The 17892-nt window shown below is 39.1% G+C and overlaps 1 protein-coding gene across 2 annotated transcripts in view; it reads right to left on the reverse strand.

The window, feature by feature from the left end:
• HSPA12A (heat shock protein family A (Hsp70) member 12A) overlaps window positions 1–17892 on the reverse strand; it is a 50815-nt gene that overhangs the window by 23542 nt on the left and 9381 nt on the right. For both annotated transcript variants that reach the window (XR_005627440.1, XM_039709128.1), the window contains exons 2-7: window positions 16340–16492; window positions 14481–14566; window positions 12501–12628; window positions 6077–6263; window positions 5130–5234; window positions 3168–3284 (exon numbers count right to left, since the gene is read on the reverse strand). Coding sequence is in view for 1 of the 2 variants with exons in the window: in XM_039709128.1 (XP_039565062.1) it covers window positions 3168–3284; window positions 5130–5234; window positions 6077–6263; window positions 12501–12628; window positions 14481–14566; window positions 16340–16355 (639 nt within the window). In the remaining variant the exon portion in view is untranslated. The remainder of the gene's footprint in view (window positions 1–3167; window positions 3285–5129; window positions 5235–6076; window positions 6264–12500; window positions 12629–14480; window positions 14567–16339; window positions 16493–17892) is intronic.

A 17892-nucleotide genomic window follows, 5' to 3' on the forward strand; every position in this document is an offset into this window, starting at 1 on the left:
TCAGAGGTCTACAACTCAATTTCAAAACTCCAGAGTTCATATTAAAAAGAAAAGAACCTTCAGTATCTCAGACTAGACCAACTGACTGATGTTTGAAAGCCCAGAGAGTATTTTGGACAAGCTTATGAAAATGCACCAGCCTTCCCTTTACTTTTCCCTGCCCTGAATGCATTTGTTATGCCATGTTTTACTTTCTTATCTCACAGCTTCTGCATTCACATATTCCTTCCACACTCCACACTCTTCTTTAGGACTTTATTCCTATTAGCATGTTCAAGGAATTCTAGCCTGCAGATTCTGCTCTGCACTTCCTGTGCCCAAAGAATGTGAAGCAGAACGACACAGAAACAAAAAAAGTTGATGCTATTTATGATGTCTTATATTTTACTAGTGGAGAGAATGGCAAATATTATTATAAACCCTAAAAGTCATTCCTAAGGATGTAGTGAACACTGATGCAATGCACATTAATCCCAGCAGACATGGTTTGGGAAAAGAAACTTAAAAGTTAAGTGGGTCCTACAGAGCTGACACTCTGCTCTTGCCACAGAGCTCTCTCCAGTTCTGACCAGACCTCAAGTGTTCCAGAGCCTCAGAGCCACCTCTGGACACATGGGAATTAAACAAGAGACACAGGGAAAAGCATCTGTGAACTGTCATTCAGGAATAAAGTAATTTTGATTCAGCAAAATAATTTTTAAAGACATGCAACTCGCTGCAACCTGCCAGACTGAGTCCCTCAGAAGGCCCCAGAGAGAACAAACAAATACCTGATTCAAAGCTATAAAAACTGTTAAGGATACAAAAAGCACAAAAGATGGATACAGATAGGGCAGGCAGAGTAACAGCAAGAAGTAATGAGTAGTTTTCTCATGTAAGAAGGTTAATCACAGTCAAATTTTTGTAGGCATGAAAAAACCCAGCATTTTAAAAAGAGTTTCAGAAGAGAAAAATAAGGAAGCAATAGAGATGTTCATGCAGCTTATGTCTGAGATGACACAGATGGAGTCAAATGTGGGCTGATTCCCTGTCAAATGCAAGGCTACAAAATTCTTTTGGGGCAGTATTCTGAAGAGGTACAAACCAGGCCAGACTACAGCTGCTGAAGCCAAGGAAATGATGTTGCAATAACCAAGATGCAAAATCACTGACAGCTTGGATGAAAGCTCAGCAGTGTGCAAAGACAGGAAAAGCTGTCGTGCAGACAGAGTTAGCAGGATTTTGACAGGCTGGATGGAAGGAGAGAGGAAGAGCTGGGAGCTGAAGGGAACAAGCAGATTACTCATTCAGTGAGAAGCAGCACAGCAGCTGGAAGGGGACAATGCAGGAGCCCCTGGGCAGATGAGGAGATCCAGGTTAGCAATGTTTTGTTCAAGGCAAAGCAGAGATGAGGGGACATCAGAAGTGCACTGAGATCATAGGTTGGTCACAAGAGCTGATGGGTGTTGAGCACAGAAGCAGATTTCTAACACTTCTTACTTTATTAATTCCATTAGCTTTGCCTAGACAACTACTTAACCATTCCAGAAAGGCTGGGCTTTACACTGTGAAACAGTGATTGAAACTGTTTTAGTACTTCACTTCTCTTGGAGCTACCTCATTTGACATGGATTGCTCAGCAGATTTCCACAGCTCATGAATATTTTCTGCAAGTTAACTCTCAGCTCAGACTGGTGGCTGTACTTCAGTGTGTCTCCTGTTACAAGGTTTCTACCACTGCCTTTTCACACTTTTCTCTACATGATGCCCCTCATTTTCAAGATGCTTCCATCTTCCAATAGCTAACAAGAGCTGCAATTTCTGATCCATCCATGATGAACATTTAGATGCAGCAATAGGAATCTGAAAGACTGAATGGCAATTCAGAATTCTGTTTTCTGCATTTGTTTCTTCATCCCCACTGCTCTGAAAAAAATCAGCCATGTATCAAGTTAACATGAATTATTTCCCTAAACTCAAGTTTTCCTGCAGTGGATCACACACCCCAAGTTAAAAGCCCTGTCAGCCCTTGCTGTTTGTCAAGCTTGCCCATAGAAATACACAACCACAGACACAACCACAGACACAGACACTAATTAACAACATTCCATTGTGCCACAAATGAGAAATGCCAAGAGTTCTACCTGCACCCTGCCCTGCTCCTTACACAGCTCCCACTTCACGAGCACACATGCACACAGACAGCAGGCAGACAACAATATACAGAGATAATGAATGGGTCTCTAGTGTTTCAGATTTACCTACAACCGTGTCCTTCCATCAGAACTTTAAGAGTGTTTTGCTTCTGGCACTAGCATTAGCAATCCCACAATACAGACTGTTAAGAAAAACGTTGCTCAACATTAGAAACAGAGTTAGAAAAATCTGGGTGCTTCCCAGAAGCACTCTGCAAATAACTCATGTGCTAGAAGATACTTTACAAACTCTGCATTGCACAGCTGCTGCCAATGCGCTACACAAGTCCCTGACCAAAAATTAAAAATAAAAAAAAACAAACTAAAAATGAATATCCTGATGAAAAGAAGAATGTGTACATCTCATGTATTAGAGACACAAACTGAATTTGAAATAAAGGCATGCATATGGAAAGTGCACATATCTGAGGGGCGGTTGGGGGAAAGAATTAAATGCAGACAAAACTCTTACTGGCAAAAATAACATTTGAATTTAATTTTACATCCAGACTATCCAGTTCACAGTCCTTTCATTCCTACTGTGGGAAAATGGAAACTGGAAAAAAAGTCCCACCAAGGAGGCTCTTTTCTTTTCCTCCTTTTTCCTTTTTTTTTTTTTTTAACTTTAAAAGTCTGTGATGACCTAAAGAAAGTAACAAAACAAAACTGTGTCCAGTATTTTAAACTCAACTTTCCCTAGGGTCTCAAAACTGCATCTGTTCCATGTGCACTGGATTCAGCAGGAATACATTGTCCAAGATTACTAAAATATCAGAGTCTGCAGTGAGGGACACCAATATATAATAGTAAATAGTAAGAAAAAGGCATTTAAGAGGTGAATACATACAACCTACAGCTATTGCTTGGTAGAGTTAATTCCTCTTGCAATGTTTCCAGACTGTATTTATACTAAACTGCCCCAAATACATTTATCATTTAGCTTATAAACTAGGGCTTTAAAGGGGCATTTCTACATTCAGCCTGTAATATTACCTTGTAGGCAGCTTGTCTCATAAACTGCTTTGCAGGCTGCTTCCAAATAGCAGGCACTGTAATGACCCATCTGACTTCAGTGTTTTCAAAGTCTGAGCCTCCTTGGTCACTCAGCTCCTAAAAAAGAAACAAAAAAAAAAAAAGGAAAATAGAGGTGAATGTAAAATGATGGGTGTCTACAGGAAAACATTCTTTTCTGCTGGCTCTGATAACAGTAACCCTCTTTTCAATTTTTTTCCTGTTACATCCATACTACAAATCAGAATTACTTCCAATCTGCCAAGAATGCTTTACTGTGCCAAAAGGTGGGATTAAGGTTGAAGCTTTCTCAAGGAGGCCCAGAGAAAAGTTTACTGCTCAAAATAAAGTAGAAAATTTGGCTTTTGCAAAAGCAGCAATTTACAGAATATTATAGCACATTTATGTACATCCTTAGCCATAGTGTGGGATTTACTGTTAGCTTGAAGAATTCACACTTACATCTTGATTAATACACAAAAAAATAGTTGGGGTATCACTTATGAACATTTATGTTTTACAATCTGGATTTTTCAATGACTTCTTTATACACCATTTACCTTTAAATCAAACTTTTATAATGCAGTTAACAAGGGGAAGTTACAGTTAACCCCTCTAAAAAAATGACTGATTGGTCCTTCAAAATTTTGCTTTAAGCAAACATTCAAGACTAGTTTAGTATTTTTATTGTCCTTTTTTTTCTCCCCTTAAAAAACAGGGAAGTCTGTACTGCATTTGCAAATTAGGTGATATACTGACATGTTTTGGGCAAGGTTCCAAGTAAAATGTCATTACCATATGTCCTATCTAAATCTCCATCCAAACAGAGAAAGGTTCAGAAAGGTGGACAACAGGCCTTTAGAATGTAAAAAAAAGTGTTTCTGCATGTGCTGAGCCAAGGTGTTGTGTTTGTTTAGCTATGCTGCAGTTCAAAAATCCATGCTGGAAAAGTAGCACCTTTATACTGCACAGGGCACCACAGACAGACACAGCACAGTCCAAAGTTACAGCTCACTTACATGGCATGTCTAATTAGTTCCAGGATTCACTCACAAATGCCAGGGATTTAGTTATTAACATCAGGAAAAGGATGTAGATCTGAGCAGGCAGCACAGCAAATATATGGGATTTTATACAACATTCATATTTGCTGAGAATATCCCCAGTCTACACACAGGTCCAAGTTTGTGACTCCACAACCAACCCCAAAAAAGTACAGCTAAAAATGTCCCTGACAAGATGAGGCATTTGAGCTGTAGTGGCAGGATTGTTTCTCTGCAGCCATAAGGAACAGACTGGCATCTCAGAGAAAATAAATTAAACCCATTCAAAAAAGTAGGTTAGCTCTTAACCACAAGGCTATTTTAAACAACACTTGCTTGGATGAATACTCTGATTTGACCCAGGAATTGCTCTGCTCACACTGACATTATAGTGGCACGTTGGAAGCCAATGTTTACTTAACTCACAATTGGCTATTTACATGAGATTTAGCATCTCAAAACCTGTTTACAGGGGACATGTATTCCATTGGAGAATAAGAAAAACAATCTTGTGATCCAAGAAGACTGCAAGAAATGAGCACTGCAACATTTGAAATCAGAAATGGAAAATAGTAAGCTTCTAGATTTTTTTGTCAAATGTACCTATTTTTTTTTTCCATTAAAAAGACAGCAGAAAATACCTAAGCCAGTAAAAAGCTATTCAGGACTCTGCATCACAGGGATGCTATTAGTGAATCAAGCTTGACCTGTGCAAGGGGAAATTACTTCAGGCTATTGTGAGCTCTCCAGAGTCCACAGCCTGCCCAGAGTTTCTACACCTGCCTTGCTTTGTTTAGATCAAATACAACTTAGGTCAAAGCTTGGCAATGCTAAAAATATTGAGCTCATATTTATACTAGTTATAAATACAGAAAATCTTGATAAGGAAGCATTACCCCACCTTTAATGCCTGTTCCTTAAAGAATTGCAGAGCATAAGCAAATATCTCAAGTGCTTTGACTTTTTTGCCATTTGCAGCTGTCAGGTCTGTCTCCATGGTAAGATTCTACATGAAAGAAAATAACTGGAAGTTATTAAAGGAAAAAGGCAAACATCAAATTAATTCCCACTGCTTGAGGACAGTGAACTCTTCATTATTCACCTGATTAGGAAAAAGTGACAGAACTATTCTGAAGAGGATTTAACTCATCACTTGAATTTCCTGGAGCATGACACTTTGCTGCTTATTTTAGACTTTGTTTTTAAACACTTACCATGCCTACAAAGAACTGCAGGCAGAGAAAGAAATATGGACTAAATATTAAACAATTGCAATAGACGTATCTGTAAATAACTGCAATGAAGTTGCACATGCAAGATATTTAATTCAAGTTAAAAGTACAGATTTTTGGTTTCCCACTAACAGATGAAATCAGAAAACACCTCAAAACAGAAAGTAATGGCTAATTCCCAAAGCTCTAAAATGGATTAAAGACAAAAACACCATCAGTAGGAATAATGTCAAATTAACAGCCCTACTGGCACTTGCAGTTCTGGCAATGAATTCTGGGTGGATTTGCTTGGCTGCTCTAGAGCTCAGTCTGGCTCTTACATCCCGTTTCTGTTGACCAGATTTACTGAACAAACCAACCTCATGCAGACTCCCCAGACAGCACATGAAGATCTAAGCAAAGCAGATACTGAACTTTTAAGATCTACAAGGAAGGCTGGCAAGATACAGCTGCCACATGAAGCGAGAAACAAAAGGAATCATAATGCTAACTGAAGTGTTTAATTAGTTTAATTTACTCTCCAAACGTCGAGATGCTTCCCTTCCAGCTGACAAAAATTTAGTAGTGTTCAGAGGAAAACAACCTGAGTAGCAAACAGAGTTTGGGTGTTACTTACACCAGTGGTATGCAGCTTCATCTTAAACTTTTCAAAATACAACCAGTGCTTTGATTCAGTGGGATCCAAGTCATGGTAGAAGTCTCTTGCTGCATAGCCAAAGCTATGGAACTTTCTCTCAGGTGTTAGGAGGATAGTGGTTGGGGTCTTCTGGTTGGAAACACCTGGATCTCCACCTTCCCATCGTCTGGCCAAAAAGTGAAACAGCTCCAGTAAGTGATGCTCAAGGTTAGAGCAAGGAAAAAACAAGTGTATCATGAGAAAAAGTTATGCGGTGGCAAATTGCACAGATTGCTTTTTCCTCCTAAGATAGTAATTTCAAACCTTATAATACCAAAATCAAGTGGTTTTACTCCCACGTAAGAAAAAATGTAGTGCAATTTTCATTTCAGGTAATTCAATACATTTTTGTGATTATGTATAATTCTTAAGGATACATCACACTCAGATAAGAACACAGGTTCCCAGAAGCAAGCCATACACAATTAAGGAAACAGTTCTGTACTTAAAATTTCTACCTAAGCCAACACATGTAATAAATATTGTAGAGGAAAAAAAAGTCAGTAATTATCCAAGAACACTACTAATAAAAACCCAAATACGGCTTTTCCAATTGTGATTCAGACTTCATGAATGGTTACTTGCAAGGGATACTTTGCCTGTTTTTTAGGGACCTGCTTAAATCATCAAACATTATCAGGGGGAGGTTGATTAAATCCCCATTTCTGTCCCAGAATATTCCCTGAAACAAGACAAGCCAGTTCAACCAACATCTGATCATGTGCTTCATTTCCTAGACACCTGAAACTCTGAAGACCTCCATGCCTGCAGATGCTGAGCTCTCTGCACTGCACTTTCTACTCATGTGAAATTGATGGATTTTGTGTTTCAAATACCCAAAATGCAGCACAAGTTTTAAAATGTCAAAAATGAAGCAGATTTCCCCAACCTCCAAGAATGTTAAAGGCACCTAAATACTTCTGTGACTAAAACTATCCTATCTCATCAAGATTGTGAAGGTATTTTTAGGGGATACCCATGAAAGTATTAAGGCAACAGTAAACCCAAAGCTGCTTTCACAGAACGGATAAGGAAATAAATAAGGAAATAAATAAGAATACTGAATATGGGAACACCCAGCAGCAGGAACTGAAGGGGGCATGGCAGGACAAAAAGGTCAGACAGTAGAAAGTTGTAGAAACAGCTGTGAGCATTCCTTCTCCATCACAAAAAAAAAGGCAGAATGGAAGAAACTCACATTACTGTTCCTCTCCCCACCATATACAAGTACTTTCTGTATGAGAAACAAACATTTACCAGAAAACATTTTCTTAAAAAGGCATCAGTGGAAAATCTGTTTATGCTCTCAGACATAATCATAACACAGCTCAAACAGGAGCCAAGTTAAGATCACACAGGCAACTGCATTCATTATTAAACTACACGCCAATTGCTTTTTCTAAAGATAGCAAAACGTACTTTCAGAACATACTCCTGCCAAAGCCCTCATTCTGAAGCATAAAAAGTCTGCCTTGCTCTGTGATAGCTGTTCATGTGACATAGGAAGAATATGTAGAAAAAATAATTTCCATTTCACTCTCAGAAACAGTTGAATCCATTGAACATTAGTTGACCTCCAGACCAAGGCAGAAAACTGACACGGTAAACTGCAATCTAAGGGGTTGGTACTTGGTAAAGTAATAAGGAATGGGATTTTCTGAAGGGCTGGGACCCCTTCAGATCATTCAATTACATCAAACAGAGCAAAATCTCTCTTTTTAGCTCAAGCAGCAGAGAATAACACATCTGAACTTCCTTCAGTGCAGAGAACAATTCCACTGCCCTGAAAGCAGAAACTGTATGATGAGGAGTGGAATGATTTCCACATTCATCCACTTGAAAAAACTTCCCTAAATCTGCCCAGTTCCGCTGCTTGGCCCCTGAGCCATGATCAGCTGGCAAGGACTGTGCCCCAGGTCATTTCTTCTAACCTGCTGCTAGAAATCCACTTGGTCAACTCCGAAATCTTTGAGTAGGTGTTACAGCAAACATATGGTTCCAATGCGAAGAAGCTGGGATCTCACAGCTCATGAACAGAAAACACTGCTATTCCAGCAGATTGTTAAATCCCACACACCCGCTGCAAGCAGAGAGGAGACAGACTGATATCGTTTTTGCTTGGAATCATTAATGATTCATTCTGAGTCACTGGTGGGAAATGCCATAAATAGGCTGTGGCTAATAACAATGCCTCTTTGTTTTTCATTATGGCCAGGCACATTTTCTCTTTCCAGAACAAGCACGCTTAAGGTGCAGTTTAAATGAAGACAAATTTACGTTCAATGCCGCGGGATGGAATTTTCAAAGCCACCTGGAGAATTGGATGTTTGCTTCCTGATGAGTTTCTGATGGAAACTGGACACGGTAATTGCTCAGCACCTTCTAAAGCCCTCAGCTTGTATTGCTGTTCAGCCACAGAAAGAACAGCAAGGAAAGAGAAGGGGAAGCATGACTCTACCATTTGCAATCAGAGATTCAGAAATACTCCTGTGTGATGTTTTTCTAGAGAGAAGCAGATGCAAAAGCATGGGAATGGTAACTCCTGGCTGCAACACACTTGCCAGGTGGAACCCTGGCCTCACTCCAGTTACAGGAGGATTTCAGCCAGTAGGACTAGGACTGCAATGCTTTAATTTGCAGTTTTCTTCATGGTACCAATATAGGTGAAATAACGATAAAAAGAAAAAGAAAAAGGAAATGCCTATCAAAAGCATAAACCTATACAAGCTAGAATTGTTCTAAATACATGTGGGGGGTATTTCTGCAGTGCAGAATCACAGTTAAAAAACTATTCAAAGTGAACCAAGGTAGATTCTTTCAAATGCAGACATGAGAGTTCCCAGGCTGATATCTGAACAGAAATATAAACAACATAGACCTGTTTACAGCCACAGACATCTAACTGTATACTAGAAGTGAAAATAGAGGCAAGAGAGTCAGTGAGGAAAGAAGCACGAGGTTACAAGAAGGTTAGAGAAATGCCTTTACTTGCACTTCAGTCTGGCTAAGACAGACCAAAGAGGGACTTGTGCAGAGTGATGAGAATTTGATCCAGAGCTGCAGCACCACAGCCAAGGAAATGAAACACTGGGGTCATCAAAACGCAGCTGAATGCCACCAGCAGTGTGCAGGCAGAAAAAAGGCAGGTGTGTGCCTCACAATAATTATAGTCAAACAGGAAAGAGAGGGAAAAAACCTGAAGTTGCACTGAAAGAGACCACATTCTCCCTCCTTCCAAAGACAGATGCCATTTGTTTCATAGCCACATGCATTTTTTCATTTATTCTCCATCTGTGAAATACTCCCATTCAGCTATCTAGCCAGTAGCCAAAACATCTGTAACTTCATGTATGTGCATATAATTCAAGAGGAGTTTTTCAGAACTGTGTAAGATCTCATGTATTCCCTCCAAATGAGCTGTTATTAACTCGTTCTACAGCAGCAAATTTTCCACGTGGCTCTGGCACTGCCCTGCTCACTGAAGTGCTGAGCTCATGGCCAGGCAGCTCTGATGCCTTTCCTCCAGTCTCAAGTTATGCTGCAAACAGCACTCACTGTAACACACTCCCTCTGCAGAAAGAACCTGAACCACAGCTACCTGTAACAGAAGCTGGGGGCAACTATCAAGAGTTGTCAGTACTACCTAAAACTGATAAAACAGTAACCAATGTTTTGCAATCAAAGTGAAGTCATTCACTGAACATTTACAAACCCACACCCAACTCCAAACATGCCCAGATGAGTGAGGCCACTCATACATTTAAAGATAAATATACACTTAAAGAACTTTGTTCAGTCAATGCCTATAAACTTTTTTTTTTTTTTGGTTTGGGCATCACAGCAAATAAACACACAGTCAAAAATTACTTTCTTACCTCCTAATTACACAACAAGAATCATGGCACTGCTGGCACTACACTCAAACCTGGAGCTAAAGCCTTGTGTGTTCTCTCCTTTCCAAAGTAGGACCTTCTAAATAAATCCATCTTACCCTTTTAGAAAAAAGCAGCTTTGTTAAAAGGCAGTCAGAAATCTAAGTATCTGGAAAGAATCAACACTAAGGAGGGAAGGTGGAAAAAATGTTAGGAAGTAGAGAGGACCATGCATCACTGGTATGCTTTATTTTAATGTAAACATTCTCGAGTGCCGGCAGGAAGCTACATTTACTCTGCTGAAATATTTGTAAGTTATCCTACATGTAAGCCTCATTATATACAGCCCTTAATAGCTTCTGAACTACTGCAGACTTACCTTAATAAATAAAGCATTCTTCTGACTGAATTTCATGATTTCGTGAGCATCAATATATAAATATATATAAAAATATTAAATATATTATTTTCTAAGTCCATTTCAATTACATCTTGCCAAAATGCTTCCCAGACAGAAATATGTATTTTTAAAAATTAAAATAATTCTTGGTATTAAAATGTTTACCATTGTTTGAAATACCTGTTGGAAAAATGAATACAACCCCTCAAGAAAAAAAAGTTCTTCCCCTCTGGTTGGGAGCACATGAAGTAATTTATTTAATTTCTTTCAATTCCAGTATCTCCTATCACAGCTACATAGCTCTGAAATCACGGTCATGCTGCCATTGCTGCATAAGGAGGAAAATGTCATGTTTTGACCCACAAGTAGCAAAATGTCAGCTGAAATTTGGAATCAGCACCTGGATTTCAATGTCCCAGTGACTGACAGCAGGAAGTCTGGTAAGGAGAAGGGATTTCCCCAGGGAAGGAGAATCTAATCCACATTGTGAATCCAGCAGCAAAACCAGGTCCTAAGGTAAAACCTGAGTCCAAGGCACCTCAAGGACTTCCCCAGAAACAGCAGTGATTCCACACAGTAAAATATCCAGTGTTTACATGAACACAGAGTTGCTCTAAACACAATTCAGGCTTGCTCAGATACAGCTTCAGAGATGTTTTCTCTCATTCCATCCAATTTCTTTAAGAACTTTAATTAATTACGTGCTGCCAAAGAGAACAGGAGCTGATAAACATGAGTTCCAGCCTGCCCACCCCGTGAGCTGTCTGAGGCAGCAACACAGGGTGTGTCCTTTGACTGCAGCCTTGTGCACCTTCCTGTGCTGCCCAGAAAACAAGAGATGCAGAAAAGACCTGGAAAGCATTACTTGTCCGTCCTGAAAATGGTAGTTATCTTTGCAACTGGATGGCAGAATACCGTTTCTAAATTTACTTTCCTTTAGACAGTACTTTAAGTCCCTCAGCTGCATTAGTTTGCAGCCATACACAAACCAGCTATGCAGGCTGACTGCACAATCAATAGTGTCTGCTGAGATTTACGGAGCTGCATTCAGCTACCACCTTTGCTTAGAAAAAATGCAGTATATCACACTGGACTGCAGCAAATTAGGCTTTTTGACCTTTTGTTCTCAGCATTACAGCACAGTACCTACTTCTGCAATGGCAGCATTGTTTAGAAGAACATCTGTGGTTGAGCTTTTCATATATATATATCTATATATCCTTACATATCCTTATATATCCTTATACATATACTTTTTATGTCTAAAATTATCTATATCTTGCTCTCATTACAATATAGTCATTTAAAATATACTATAATAAGAATTAAATATTTTTAATTAAGTTTTTAAGTTATAAATAACTTTTTGACAAATACTATAAAATATTATAGCAATACTTTGTAGGACAAACATCTCAGGTAACTGCCATAACAGTTTTTGCATTTTTGATTGCATAGAGTTGTATTGTGCTGATTTAATCAAGAAATTAAAAAATTAAAAACTTCATCACAGCATCAAAAGTCTGTCCTTTACATACATATAACACAGACAGATTTCACATCAAACCTTCATGTTCACATTCATGCCTTTTGATTCCTTATTTCCTTATTTCCCAGTATCAATGGATCATAATCATAGATTTGATTCAGATTTAATACCACAAAGCTTACATCAGCCAAAGGAACTCCCAGTGCAAGTAACCAGGAGTTGTACATCCAGCTATACCCAGTGTGATTCCAGGGGATGGACTCCTGGATGCCATGACCTTTAGAAAATCAGTGTCTGAGACAAGGGCATCCTGATTTACTTATTAACTCTGCTCCCTGAACAATTCTGAATACTCAGATTTCTCCTTCTACTCTGTCATCTTGTAAACTCAGCAATGTAAGAAAGGGGATGTGCTCCCATGGACTACTAAAGCAAATCAGAATACAATAAGATGCAACAAAGTCATAACCATGAGAAATCTGCACACTGTGGTAATGCCAGACAAATCCAGACACTTCAGGCTCCTGTAGGAAATATCTATGGCTACTGCAGGCAACCCATGTTATCAGAGTCACAAACCAAATGCTGCATTGCAGCCCTTACCTCATTACATGAATACATTCTGGCTCCTTGGTGAAGCTGTAGGCGTAGCCACTGGATGTTGTGCCAAAATCAATAGCCACAACAACAAGAAATAACTGTTCTACAGCCTCGTCTGCATCAGAGTCCTTCTGTTAAACAGCAGAAGCAAAACAGACACAATCACTTATCAGAATCATTGTAACCTGTCACAAGTTCTGCTCTGCAAGACCTGCGTATCTCTTCAGTGAAAATGAGGATTTCCCTAAATTTGCCCTTGTGACTGAAGTTGATAGCAGAAAGCTGCACATTCCAATGGAATTGGAAATTCAATACATGACTAAACATGAATGCTACAGCCTTTTATAGGTAATTTTCTATACAAAGCTTCCTTCATACCATTTTTGGAACACTTCTTATCCTGTATTATTAAAACTTATGGTTTTGGGGCTGGTTTGGTTGTTTTTCTTAAACTGATCAACTGAAGAATTTGTCCATCAATGTGGTATATTTGGGACCTACTTGGTGGTTTTGGGAGTTAACTATATTGTAAGTATGAACATGAAATACTATTACCATTCAGAAATAATGGAGACAAACCTAAGCTTTATATCACACATTATAAAGAAGAATTTATATAAAACCTGTTTAGCCAGCACTCCATGCTGCACTCCTCCTGCCTGTGCTGGAATGTGGGAAGCTGTTCAGATGCTCATGATGAATTTGGATCTTTATCCCTGCCTTTTACCTGTAATCCTGCAATCCCTGAAAAGCACAGTCAAGGGCAATATGCTCCAGACCCTTCACCAGCCTTGTTGCCCTAAATCCAGCAGGGCTGCTCCGCCTGGACTCCCAGAAACACTTGGAAGCAACTGATGTTACCTTTCACAGACCAGCTGCCACATGGCCTCCCTCTATGGGCAGTGTTCCACCACAGATCTCTGTTAATTCCACACCTCCCACTTCCTGCACATTCCTGTTGTATCCCTACATTTTCCAAGATCACTCCACACCCCTTCTACTTGAAATGGAGAAACAAGAGCAACAAGTTTTGGTCTCCAATCATAAAAGATTTGTTTGGATTCTCCTAATAAAAGTTTTTCAACCAGGACAGTGTCTTCCTTAAAGAGTTTAAGGAGCAAATCTAACTGAAATATGATGTAAGTCATCAGTATGACAGAAGCAAAAGAGGAATTTCAAGAGTATGTAGAGAAAGAAGGGAGTAAGAGCCAAAAACTATGGGAGAGAGCACTGGAAATCCTGAAGATGGGTTTTTGCACAATTCTGAACTGGAATCAGAAAGCTCAGGCAGTGTTCCACCATAGGCTGCAAGGATAAAAATGTGTTCTGAACCCAACCCCTTGCAATAACATGAAATACATTGTGCATGTACTGTGTTACAATCATACAGGTAATCTTAAAAAAGGGGGGGAGTTTTAATAGGAGTTTGTCAACAAAATTAGCATGATGTACAAGAGATTAAAACACACTACCTATAGGGACATGGTCTTGGTTCAAAAAGCTTACAGAAGCAGCTATTTTCCTTAAGAAATAAAACCAGTTACTTCTATTTTGAGTTTCTACCTCTCTCTCTCTCACAGCAGATTATTTTCTCTTAGAATTTGGGTGTTACTGTTGAGTACCATATAGATCTTTCTTTTTTTCTGAAAAGAAGAAGACTTTTCAGGGGCTGCCCAAACAAATCAGTGATAAAGACAGAGACAGACCTGGGGAAACCTCAGGATCAAGAAGTGTTTGATATAAAAATATGTAGGTGCAAGTCTATGAGTTTAGCAAATGAAGAACAGCAAAACCAGAAGCCCAATGAAAGGAATCAGAGCTCTGTCAAGAACTCCAGTGTGACCAAAATCTCAGTTAATACTATGGATAGCATAAAGGGGATCAGTACGGAGGAAATGACAATTCTAAAGAAATTATGTCCCACTATACAGGCAGGAGAAGGCATTGTAAGCATGCAGCATAAGTTAAGGGTGCATTTCTTACCACAATGTGTGATGGAGACAGTGGAGTTATTCCAGGGTCTCCCAAGCTTTTGGCTGGTGATGAGTAAGCAGATGTGGAAACTGCATCTAAAGGGAAACAAACACCCAACAGTGTCAGCCAGCAGAATGAGTGAATACAACAGTTACTTTGCACACTGCTAGACTGTTTTCCAGTTGTAAAGCATCTCCTAAAACACAAAGCCAGTTCCACAGCTGCCATCTAAAACATGTTTTGCCTTTAAAACATGCTAAGACACAACTGCTGTTTAGATTTTAAAACGTCTGACCTTCATGACTATTAACATCCTTTTATTACATTGTCATGTACAATCTTAAAAGTCTTCCTAAACATATTCAAAAACCATAGTTGGTACAAGCAGCTTGAGCACCACACACTACCTAGGATTTGAATGTATGAATGCAGAAACTCAACACAAGCTGTGAGATCCAAAAGGACAGATCTATTTAGAAGAAAAAGGAGTTGAGAGCAACTGGAGAAAGCAGGAAAAGTAAGCTGAAATTCGTCCATCCTGAGCCTTTATTCTGAAACTTTCCCAATGCTGTCTCTGTTTTTATCCTTCACTACACTCTGCACTGGAACATCCTGCAGCTGTTAATACTACTGCAGGACAGAATCCAGCTGGGAAAAAGGAAAGCATTATTAACAAGTCATCAAAGAAATATTTCTACCCGGCATACAATACCAAAACTTCATTTAAAGGCACAGACCAAATTAGTGACAAATACTGTAATGCACTAATTTTATTTTTCATTATTTTATTTAAATTGTTGATGATAGAAGAGGAAATTACTTAAATTAAGCACTGATGGCTCAGATGGATTTATATATTATCTGTACTCCAATGAAGAATGCAATAGTTTATCAAAATAGAATGCAGAAAAGGTACCACATACCCTGTCCATGCTCATACCCCTCTGCTCCAAATTAAGCCCTAAATGCTTACTGAATTATTTTCCACAGAATATAAGCTATAATTAGATGTACACCAGAATGACGTAATAGGCCTCTGAACATTATTAATAATAATTAAATAATAAGTGATACATTTCAATGCATTTTTATCACCTACTTGGATGCATCACACATTTATTCATAGCATGTAATTCCTAGACACAACTGACAATTCAGAGCATCACTCTCTAAGATGACACTGGAGTTGCTCTCCAAGACCTCATGATCATGCAGGGAAGAAGAGTAATCAAATATGTCTTGTTTCCCAGGGAAGATTCAAAAACCCTGCAGTGGGCAAGTATGAGATAATTCAACTGCAGGGAAAAACATCTTCCTCTAAATCTTAATATTGCTCTCGAAACTTCATTTATTTCTTGCAGCTATAACATGCATATTCAGCCTGATCTTCAGAAGCATGTGCAGAAGCACAGTATTTGCATTTTCTACACAAGTTCTTCAGGAATATATTAAGTTACTCCTCTTGCAGTGAAGTACAAAAAGTCACAGGCCAAATGCGACAAGCACAGAATCTGCTCAGTTCATTAAGACATCTTTGGAACAGATGCTGTTATCAGCCTCCTTTGTGCCATTTTTACCTCTTAATTTTTGCACCAGCAACATGGTATTTATTTTAGAATTGAAGAACAGTATCTCAACACAGAAAAAAAAATTAAATTACTAACAAAATATATTCCTTGCATCCTGCTGTAATTCCTGGCTCGGCTTGCACCATACTTCCTGAGCAGATGAGGACGTTGCAACACTGACTCAACATCTTTGGAAACCTGCACTTTACCCACACTTAGGATGCTGATTTGAAGCACAAAATGTAGACATCAAACCATGTGTTTTCAGTGATTCACTCTGCCACTAATTCTTACGGTTACCTGTTTCGGCACTCATGTTTCAGAGATGGCTGGGGTAGGTCCACAGGAGGGCACAGAGATGATCACAGGGCTGGAGCACCTCTGCTGTGGAGGCAGGCTGGGAGAGAAGGCTCCAGGGAGACCTTAGAGCACCTTCCAGTACCTAAAGGGGGCCTACAAAAGAGTCAGAGAGGGATGTTTTACAGGGGCAGCTAATGACAGGACAAAGGGTAAGGGCTTTAAAATGAACAAGGGTAGATTTACATCAGGACATGATTTAGACATTCAGACATCAGGGTGAAATTCTTTACTCTGACAGTAGAGATGCACTGGCACAGGCTGTCCAGAGAAGCTGTGGCTGTCCCACCCCTGCAAGTGCTCCAAGCCAGGCTGGACAGAGCTTGGAGCAACCTGGTCCAGTGGAAGGTGTCCCTGCCCATTTCAGGGCATTGAAACAAGATGATCTCCAAGGTCCTTTCCAACCCCCAAGCTATTCTGTGTTTCTAAGAGGCATTTTCCAACCTGTCTTCAGCTATCAGCCTTGAGAAGTTATTCATAGCTCTGTGTGCAACTCAGAAAATTCTCTGTGACAGGACACACATTTTCGTATCTCAGAGAGCAGTGAATAAATATCCAGAGCAATACTGACATCCACCCAATGAAACCACTAACTTGGGTGGTGTCCTACCAAGAACTGATTCAAACCAATTAATAAAAAAGACCCTTCCAAACCCATGACCATTCTGCACTGCATTCACAGCTCCGCCTGCAAATACCCAGCTAAATAAAATAATTCTGCAATGCATCCTGAATCTAATGCCAAAACTTCTCAACAAGTAGTGAAATGACTTTTAAAAGCAAATGAAAATAGGATATTTGTAACATTATACTATCTATCCCATCTGAACTGTGAGGTGTTAAAATATATTTGTCTATGTGGGGGCTTTCATATTTTGTTGAGTTAGTGTTTCCATGGTGAAAAAAATGTGCATGTGTAACATTTTTTACAGCTGTGTTCTGAAGAGCAATAAATGCATGGATATTCCAGGATATTTAAAAATCCCTTATCTCTTAAAGCACTGTGATTGGTTGATCTGACAGAAACAAAAGCATCTCTTCCAAACCAGAGAATGGAAAAGGGTTCCAAAGAACCTGATTTGCAATCACGAAACTGAACATTGATGCCTACACTGTCCTGGATAGGATCAGGGCATTTGGAACAGTTCTTAGAATCAGAATGACTTATTATGGCTTCTGCAACAAAAAAACATAATCAAGTCATGTTCTACATAGCTCAAGTTCCAGCTTTATCTCCATGTTTACTAAGGATCTTTATCTCTGTCAAACTACATGCTATGACAAAAACACAGCTAAACAGTATGCACTAAATAAACACTTAAATTCTTGCCAATTTACACACCAAATTAAACTAAGGAATCTTATTTAGAATCCAAATTAAATAAGTCCTCAAACAAACCAGTATTTAAAATAATCTTTTTTCTAAATATGATGCAAACTTCTTCAATAAAAATTCTTATGTTTACTTCTGATATGAATGTTAACTTGGAACATGG

Source organism: Passer montanus, unplaced genomic scaffold (assembly GCF_014805655.1).
Source record: "Passer montanus isolate IOZ18808 unplaced genomic scaffold, ASM1480565v1 scaffold21, whole genome shotgun sequence".
Lineage (NCBI taxonomy): Eukaryota > Metazoa > Chordata > Aves > Passeriformes > Passeridae > Passer > Passer montanus.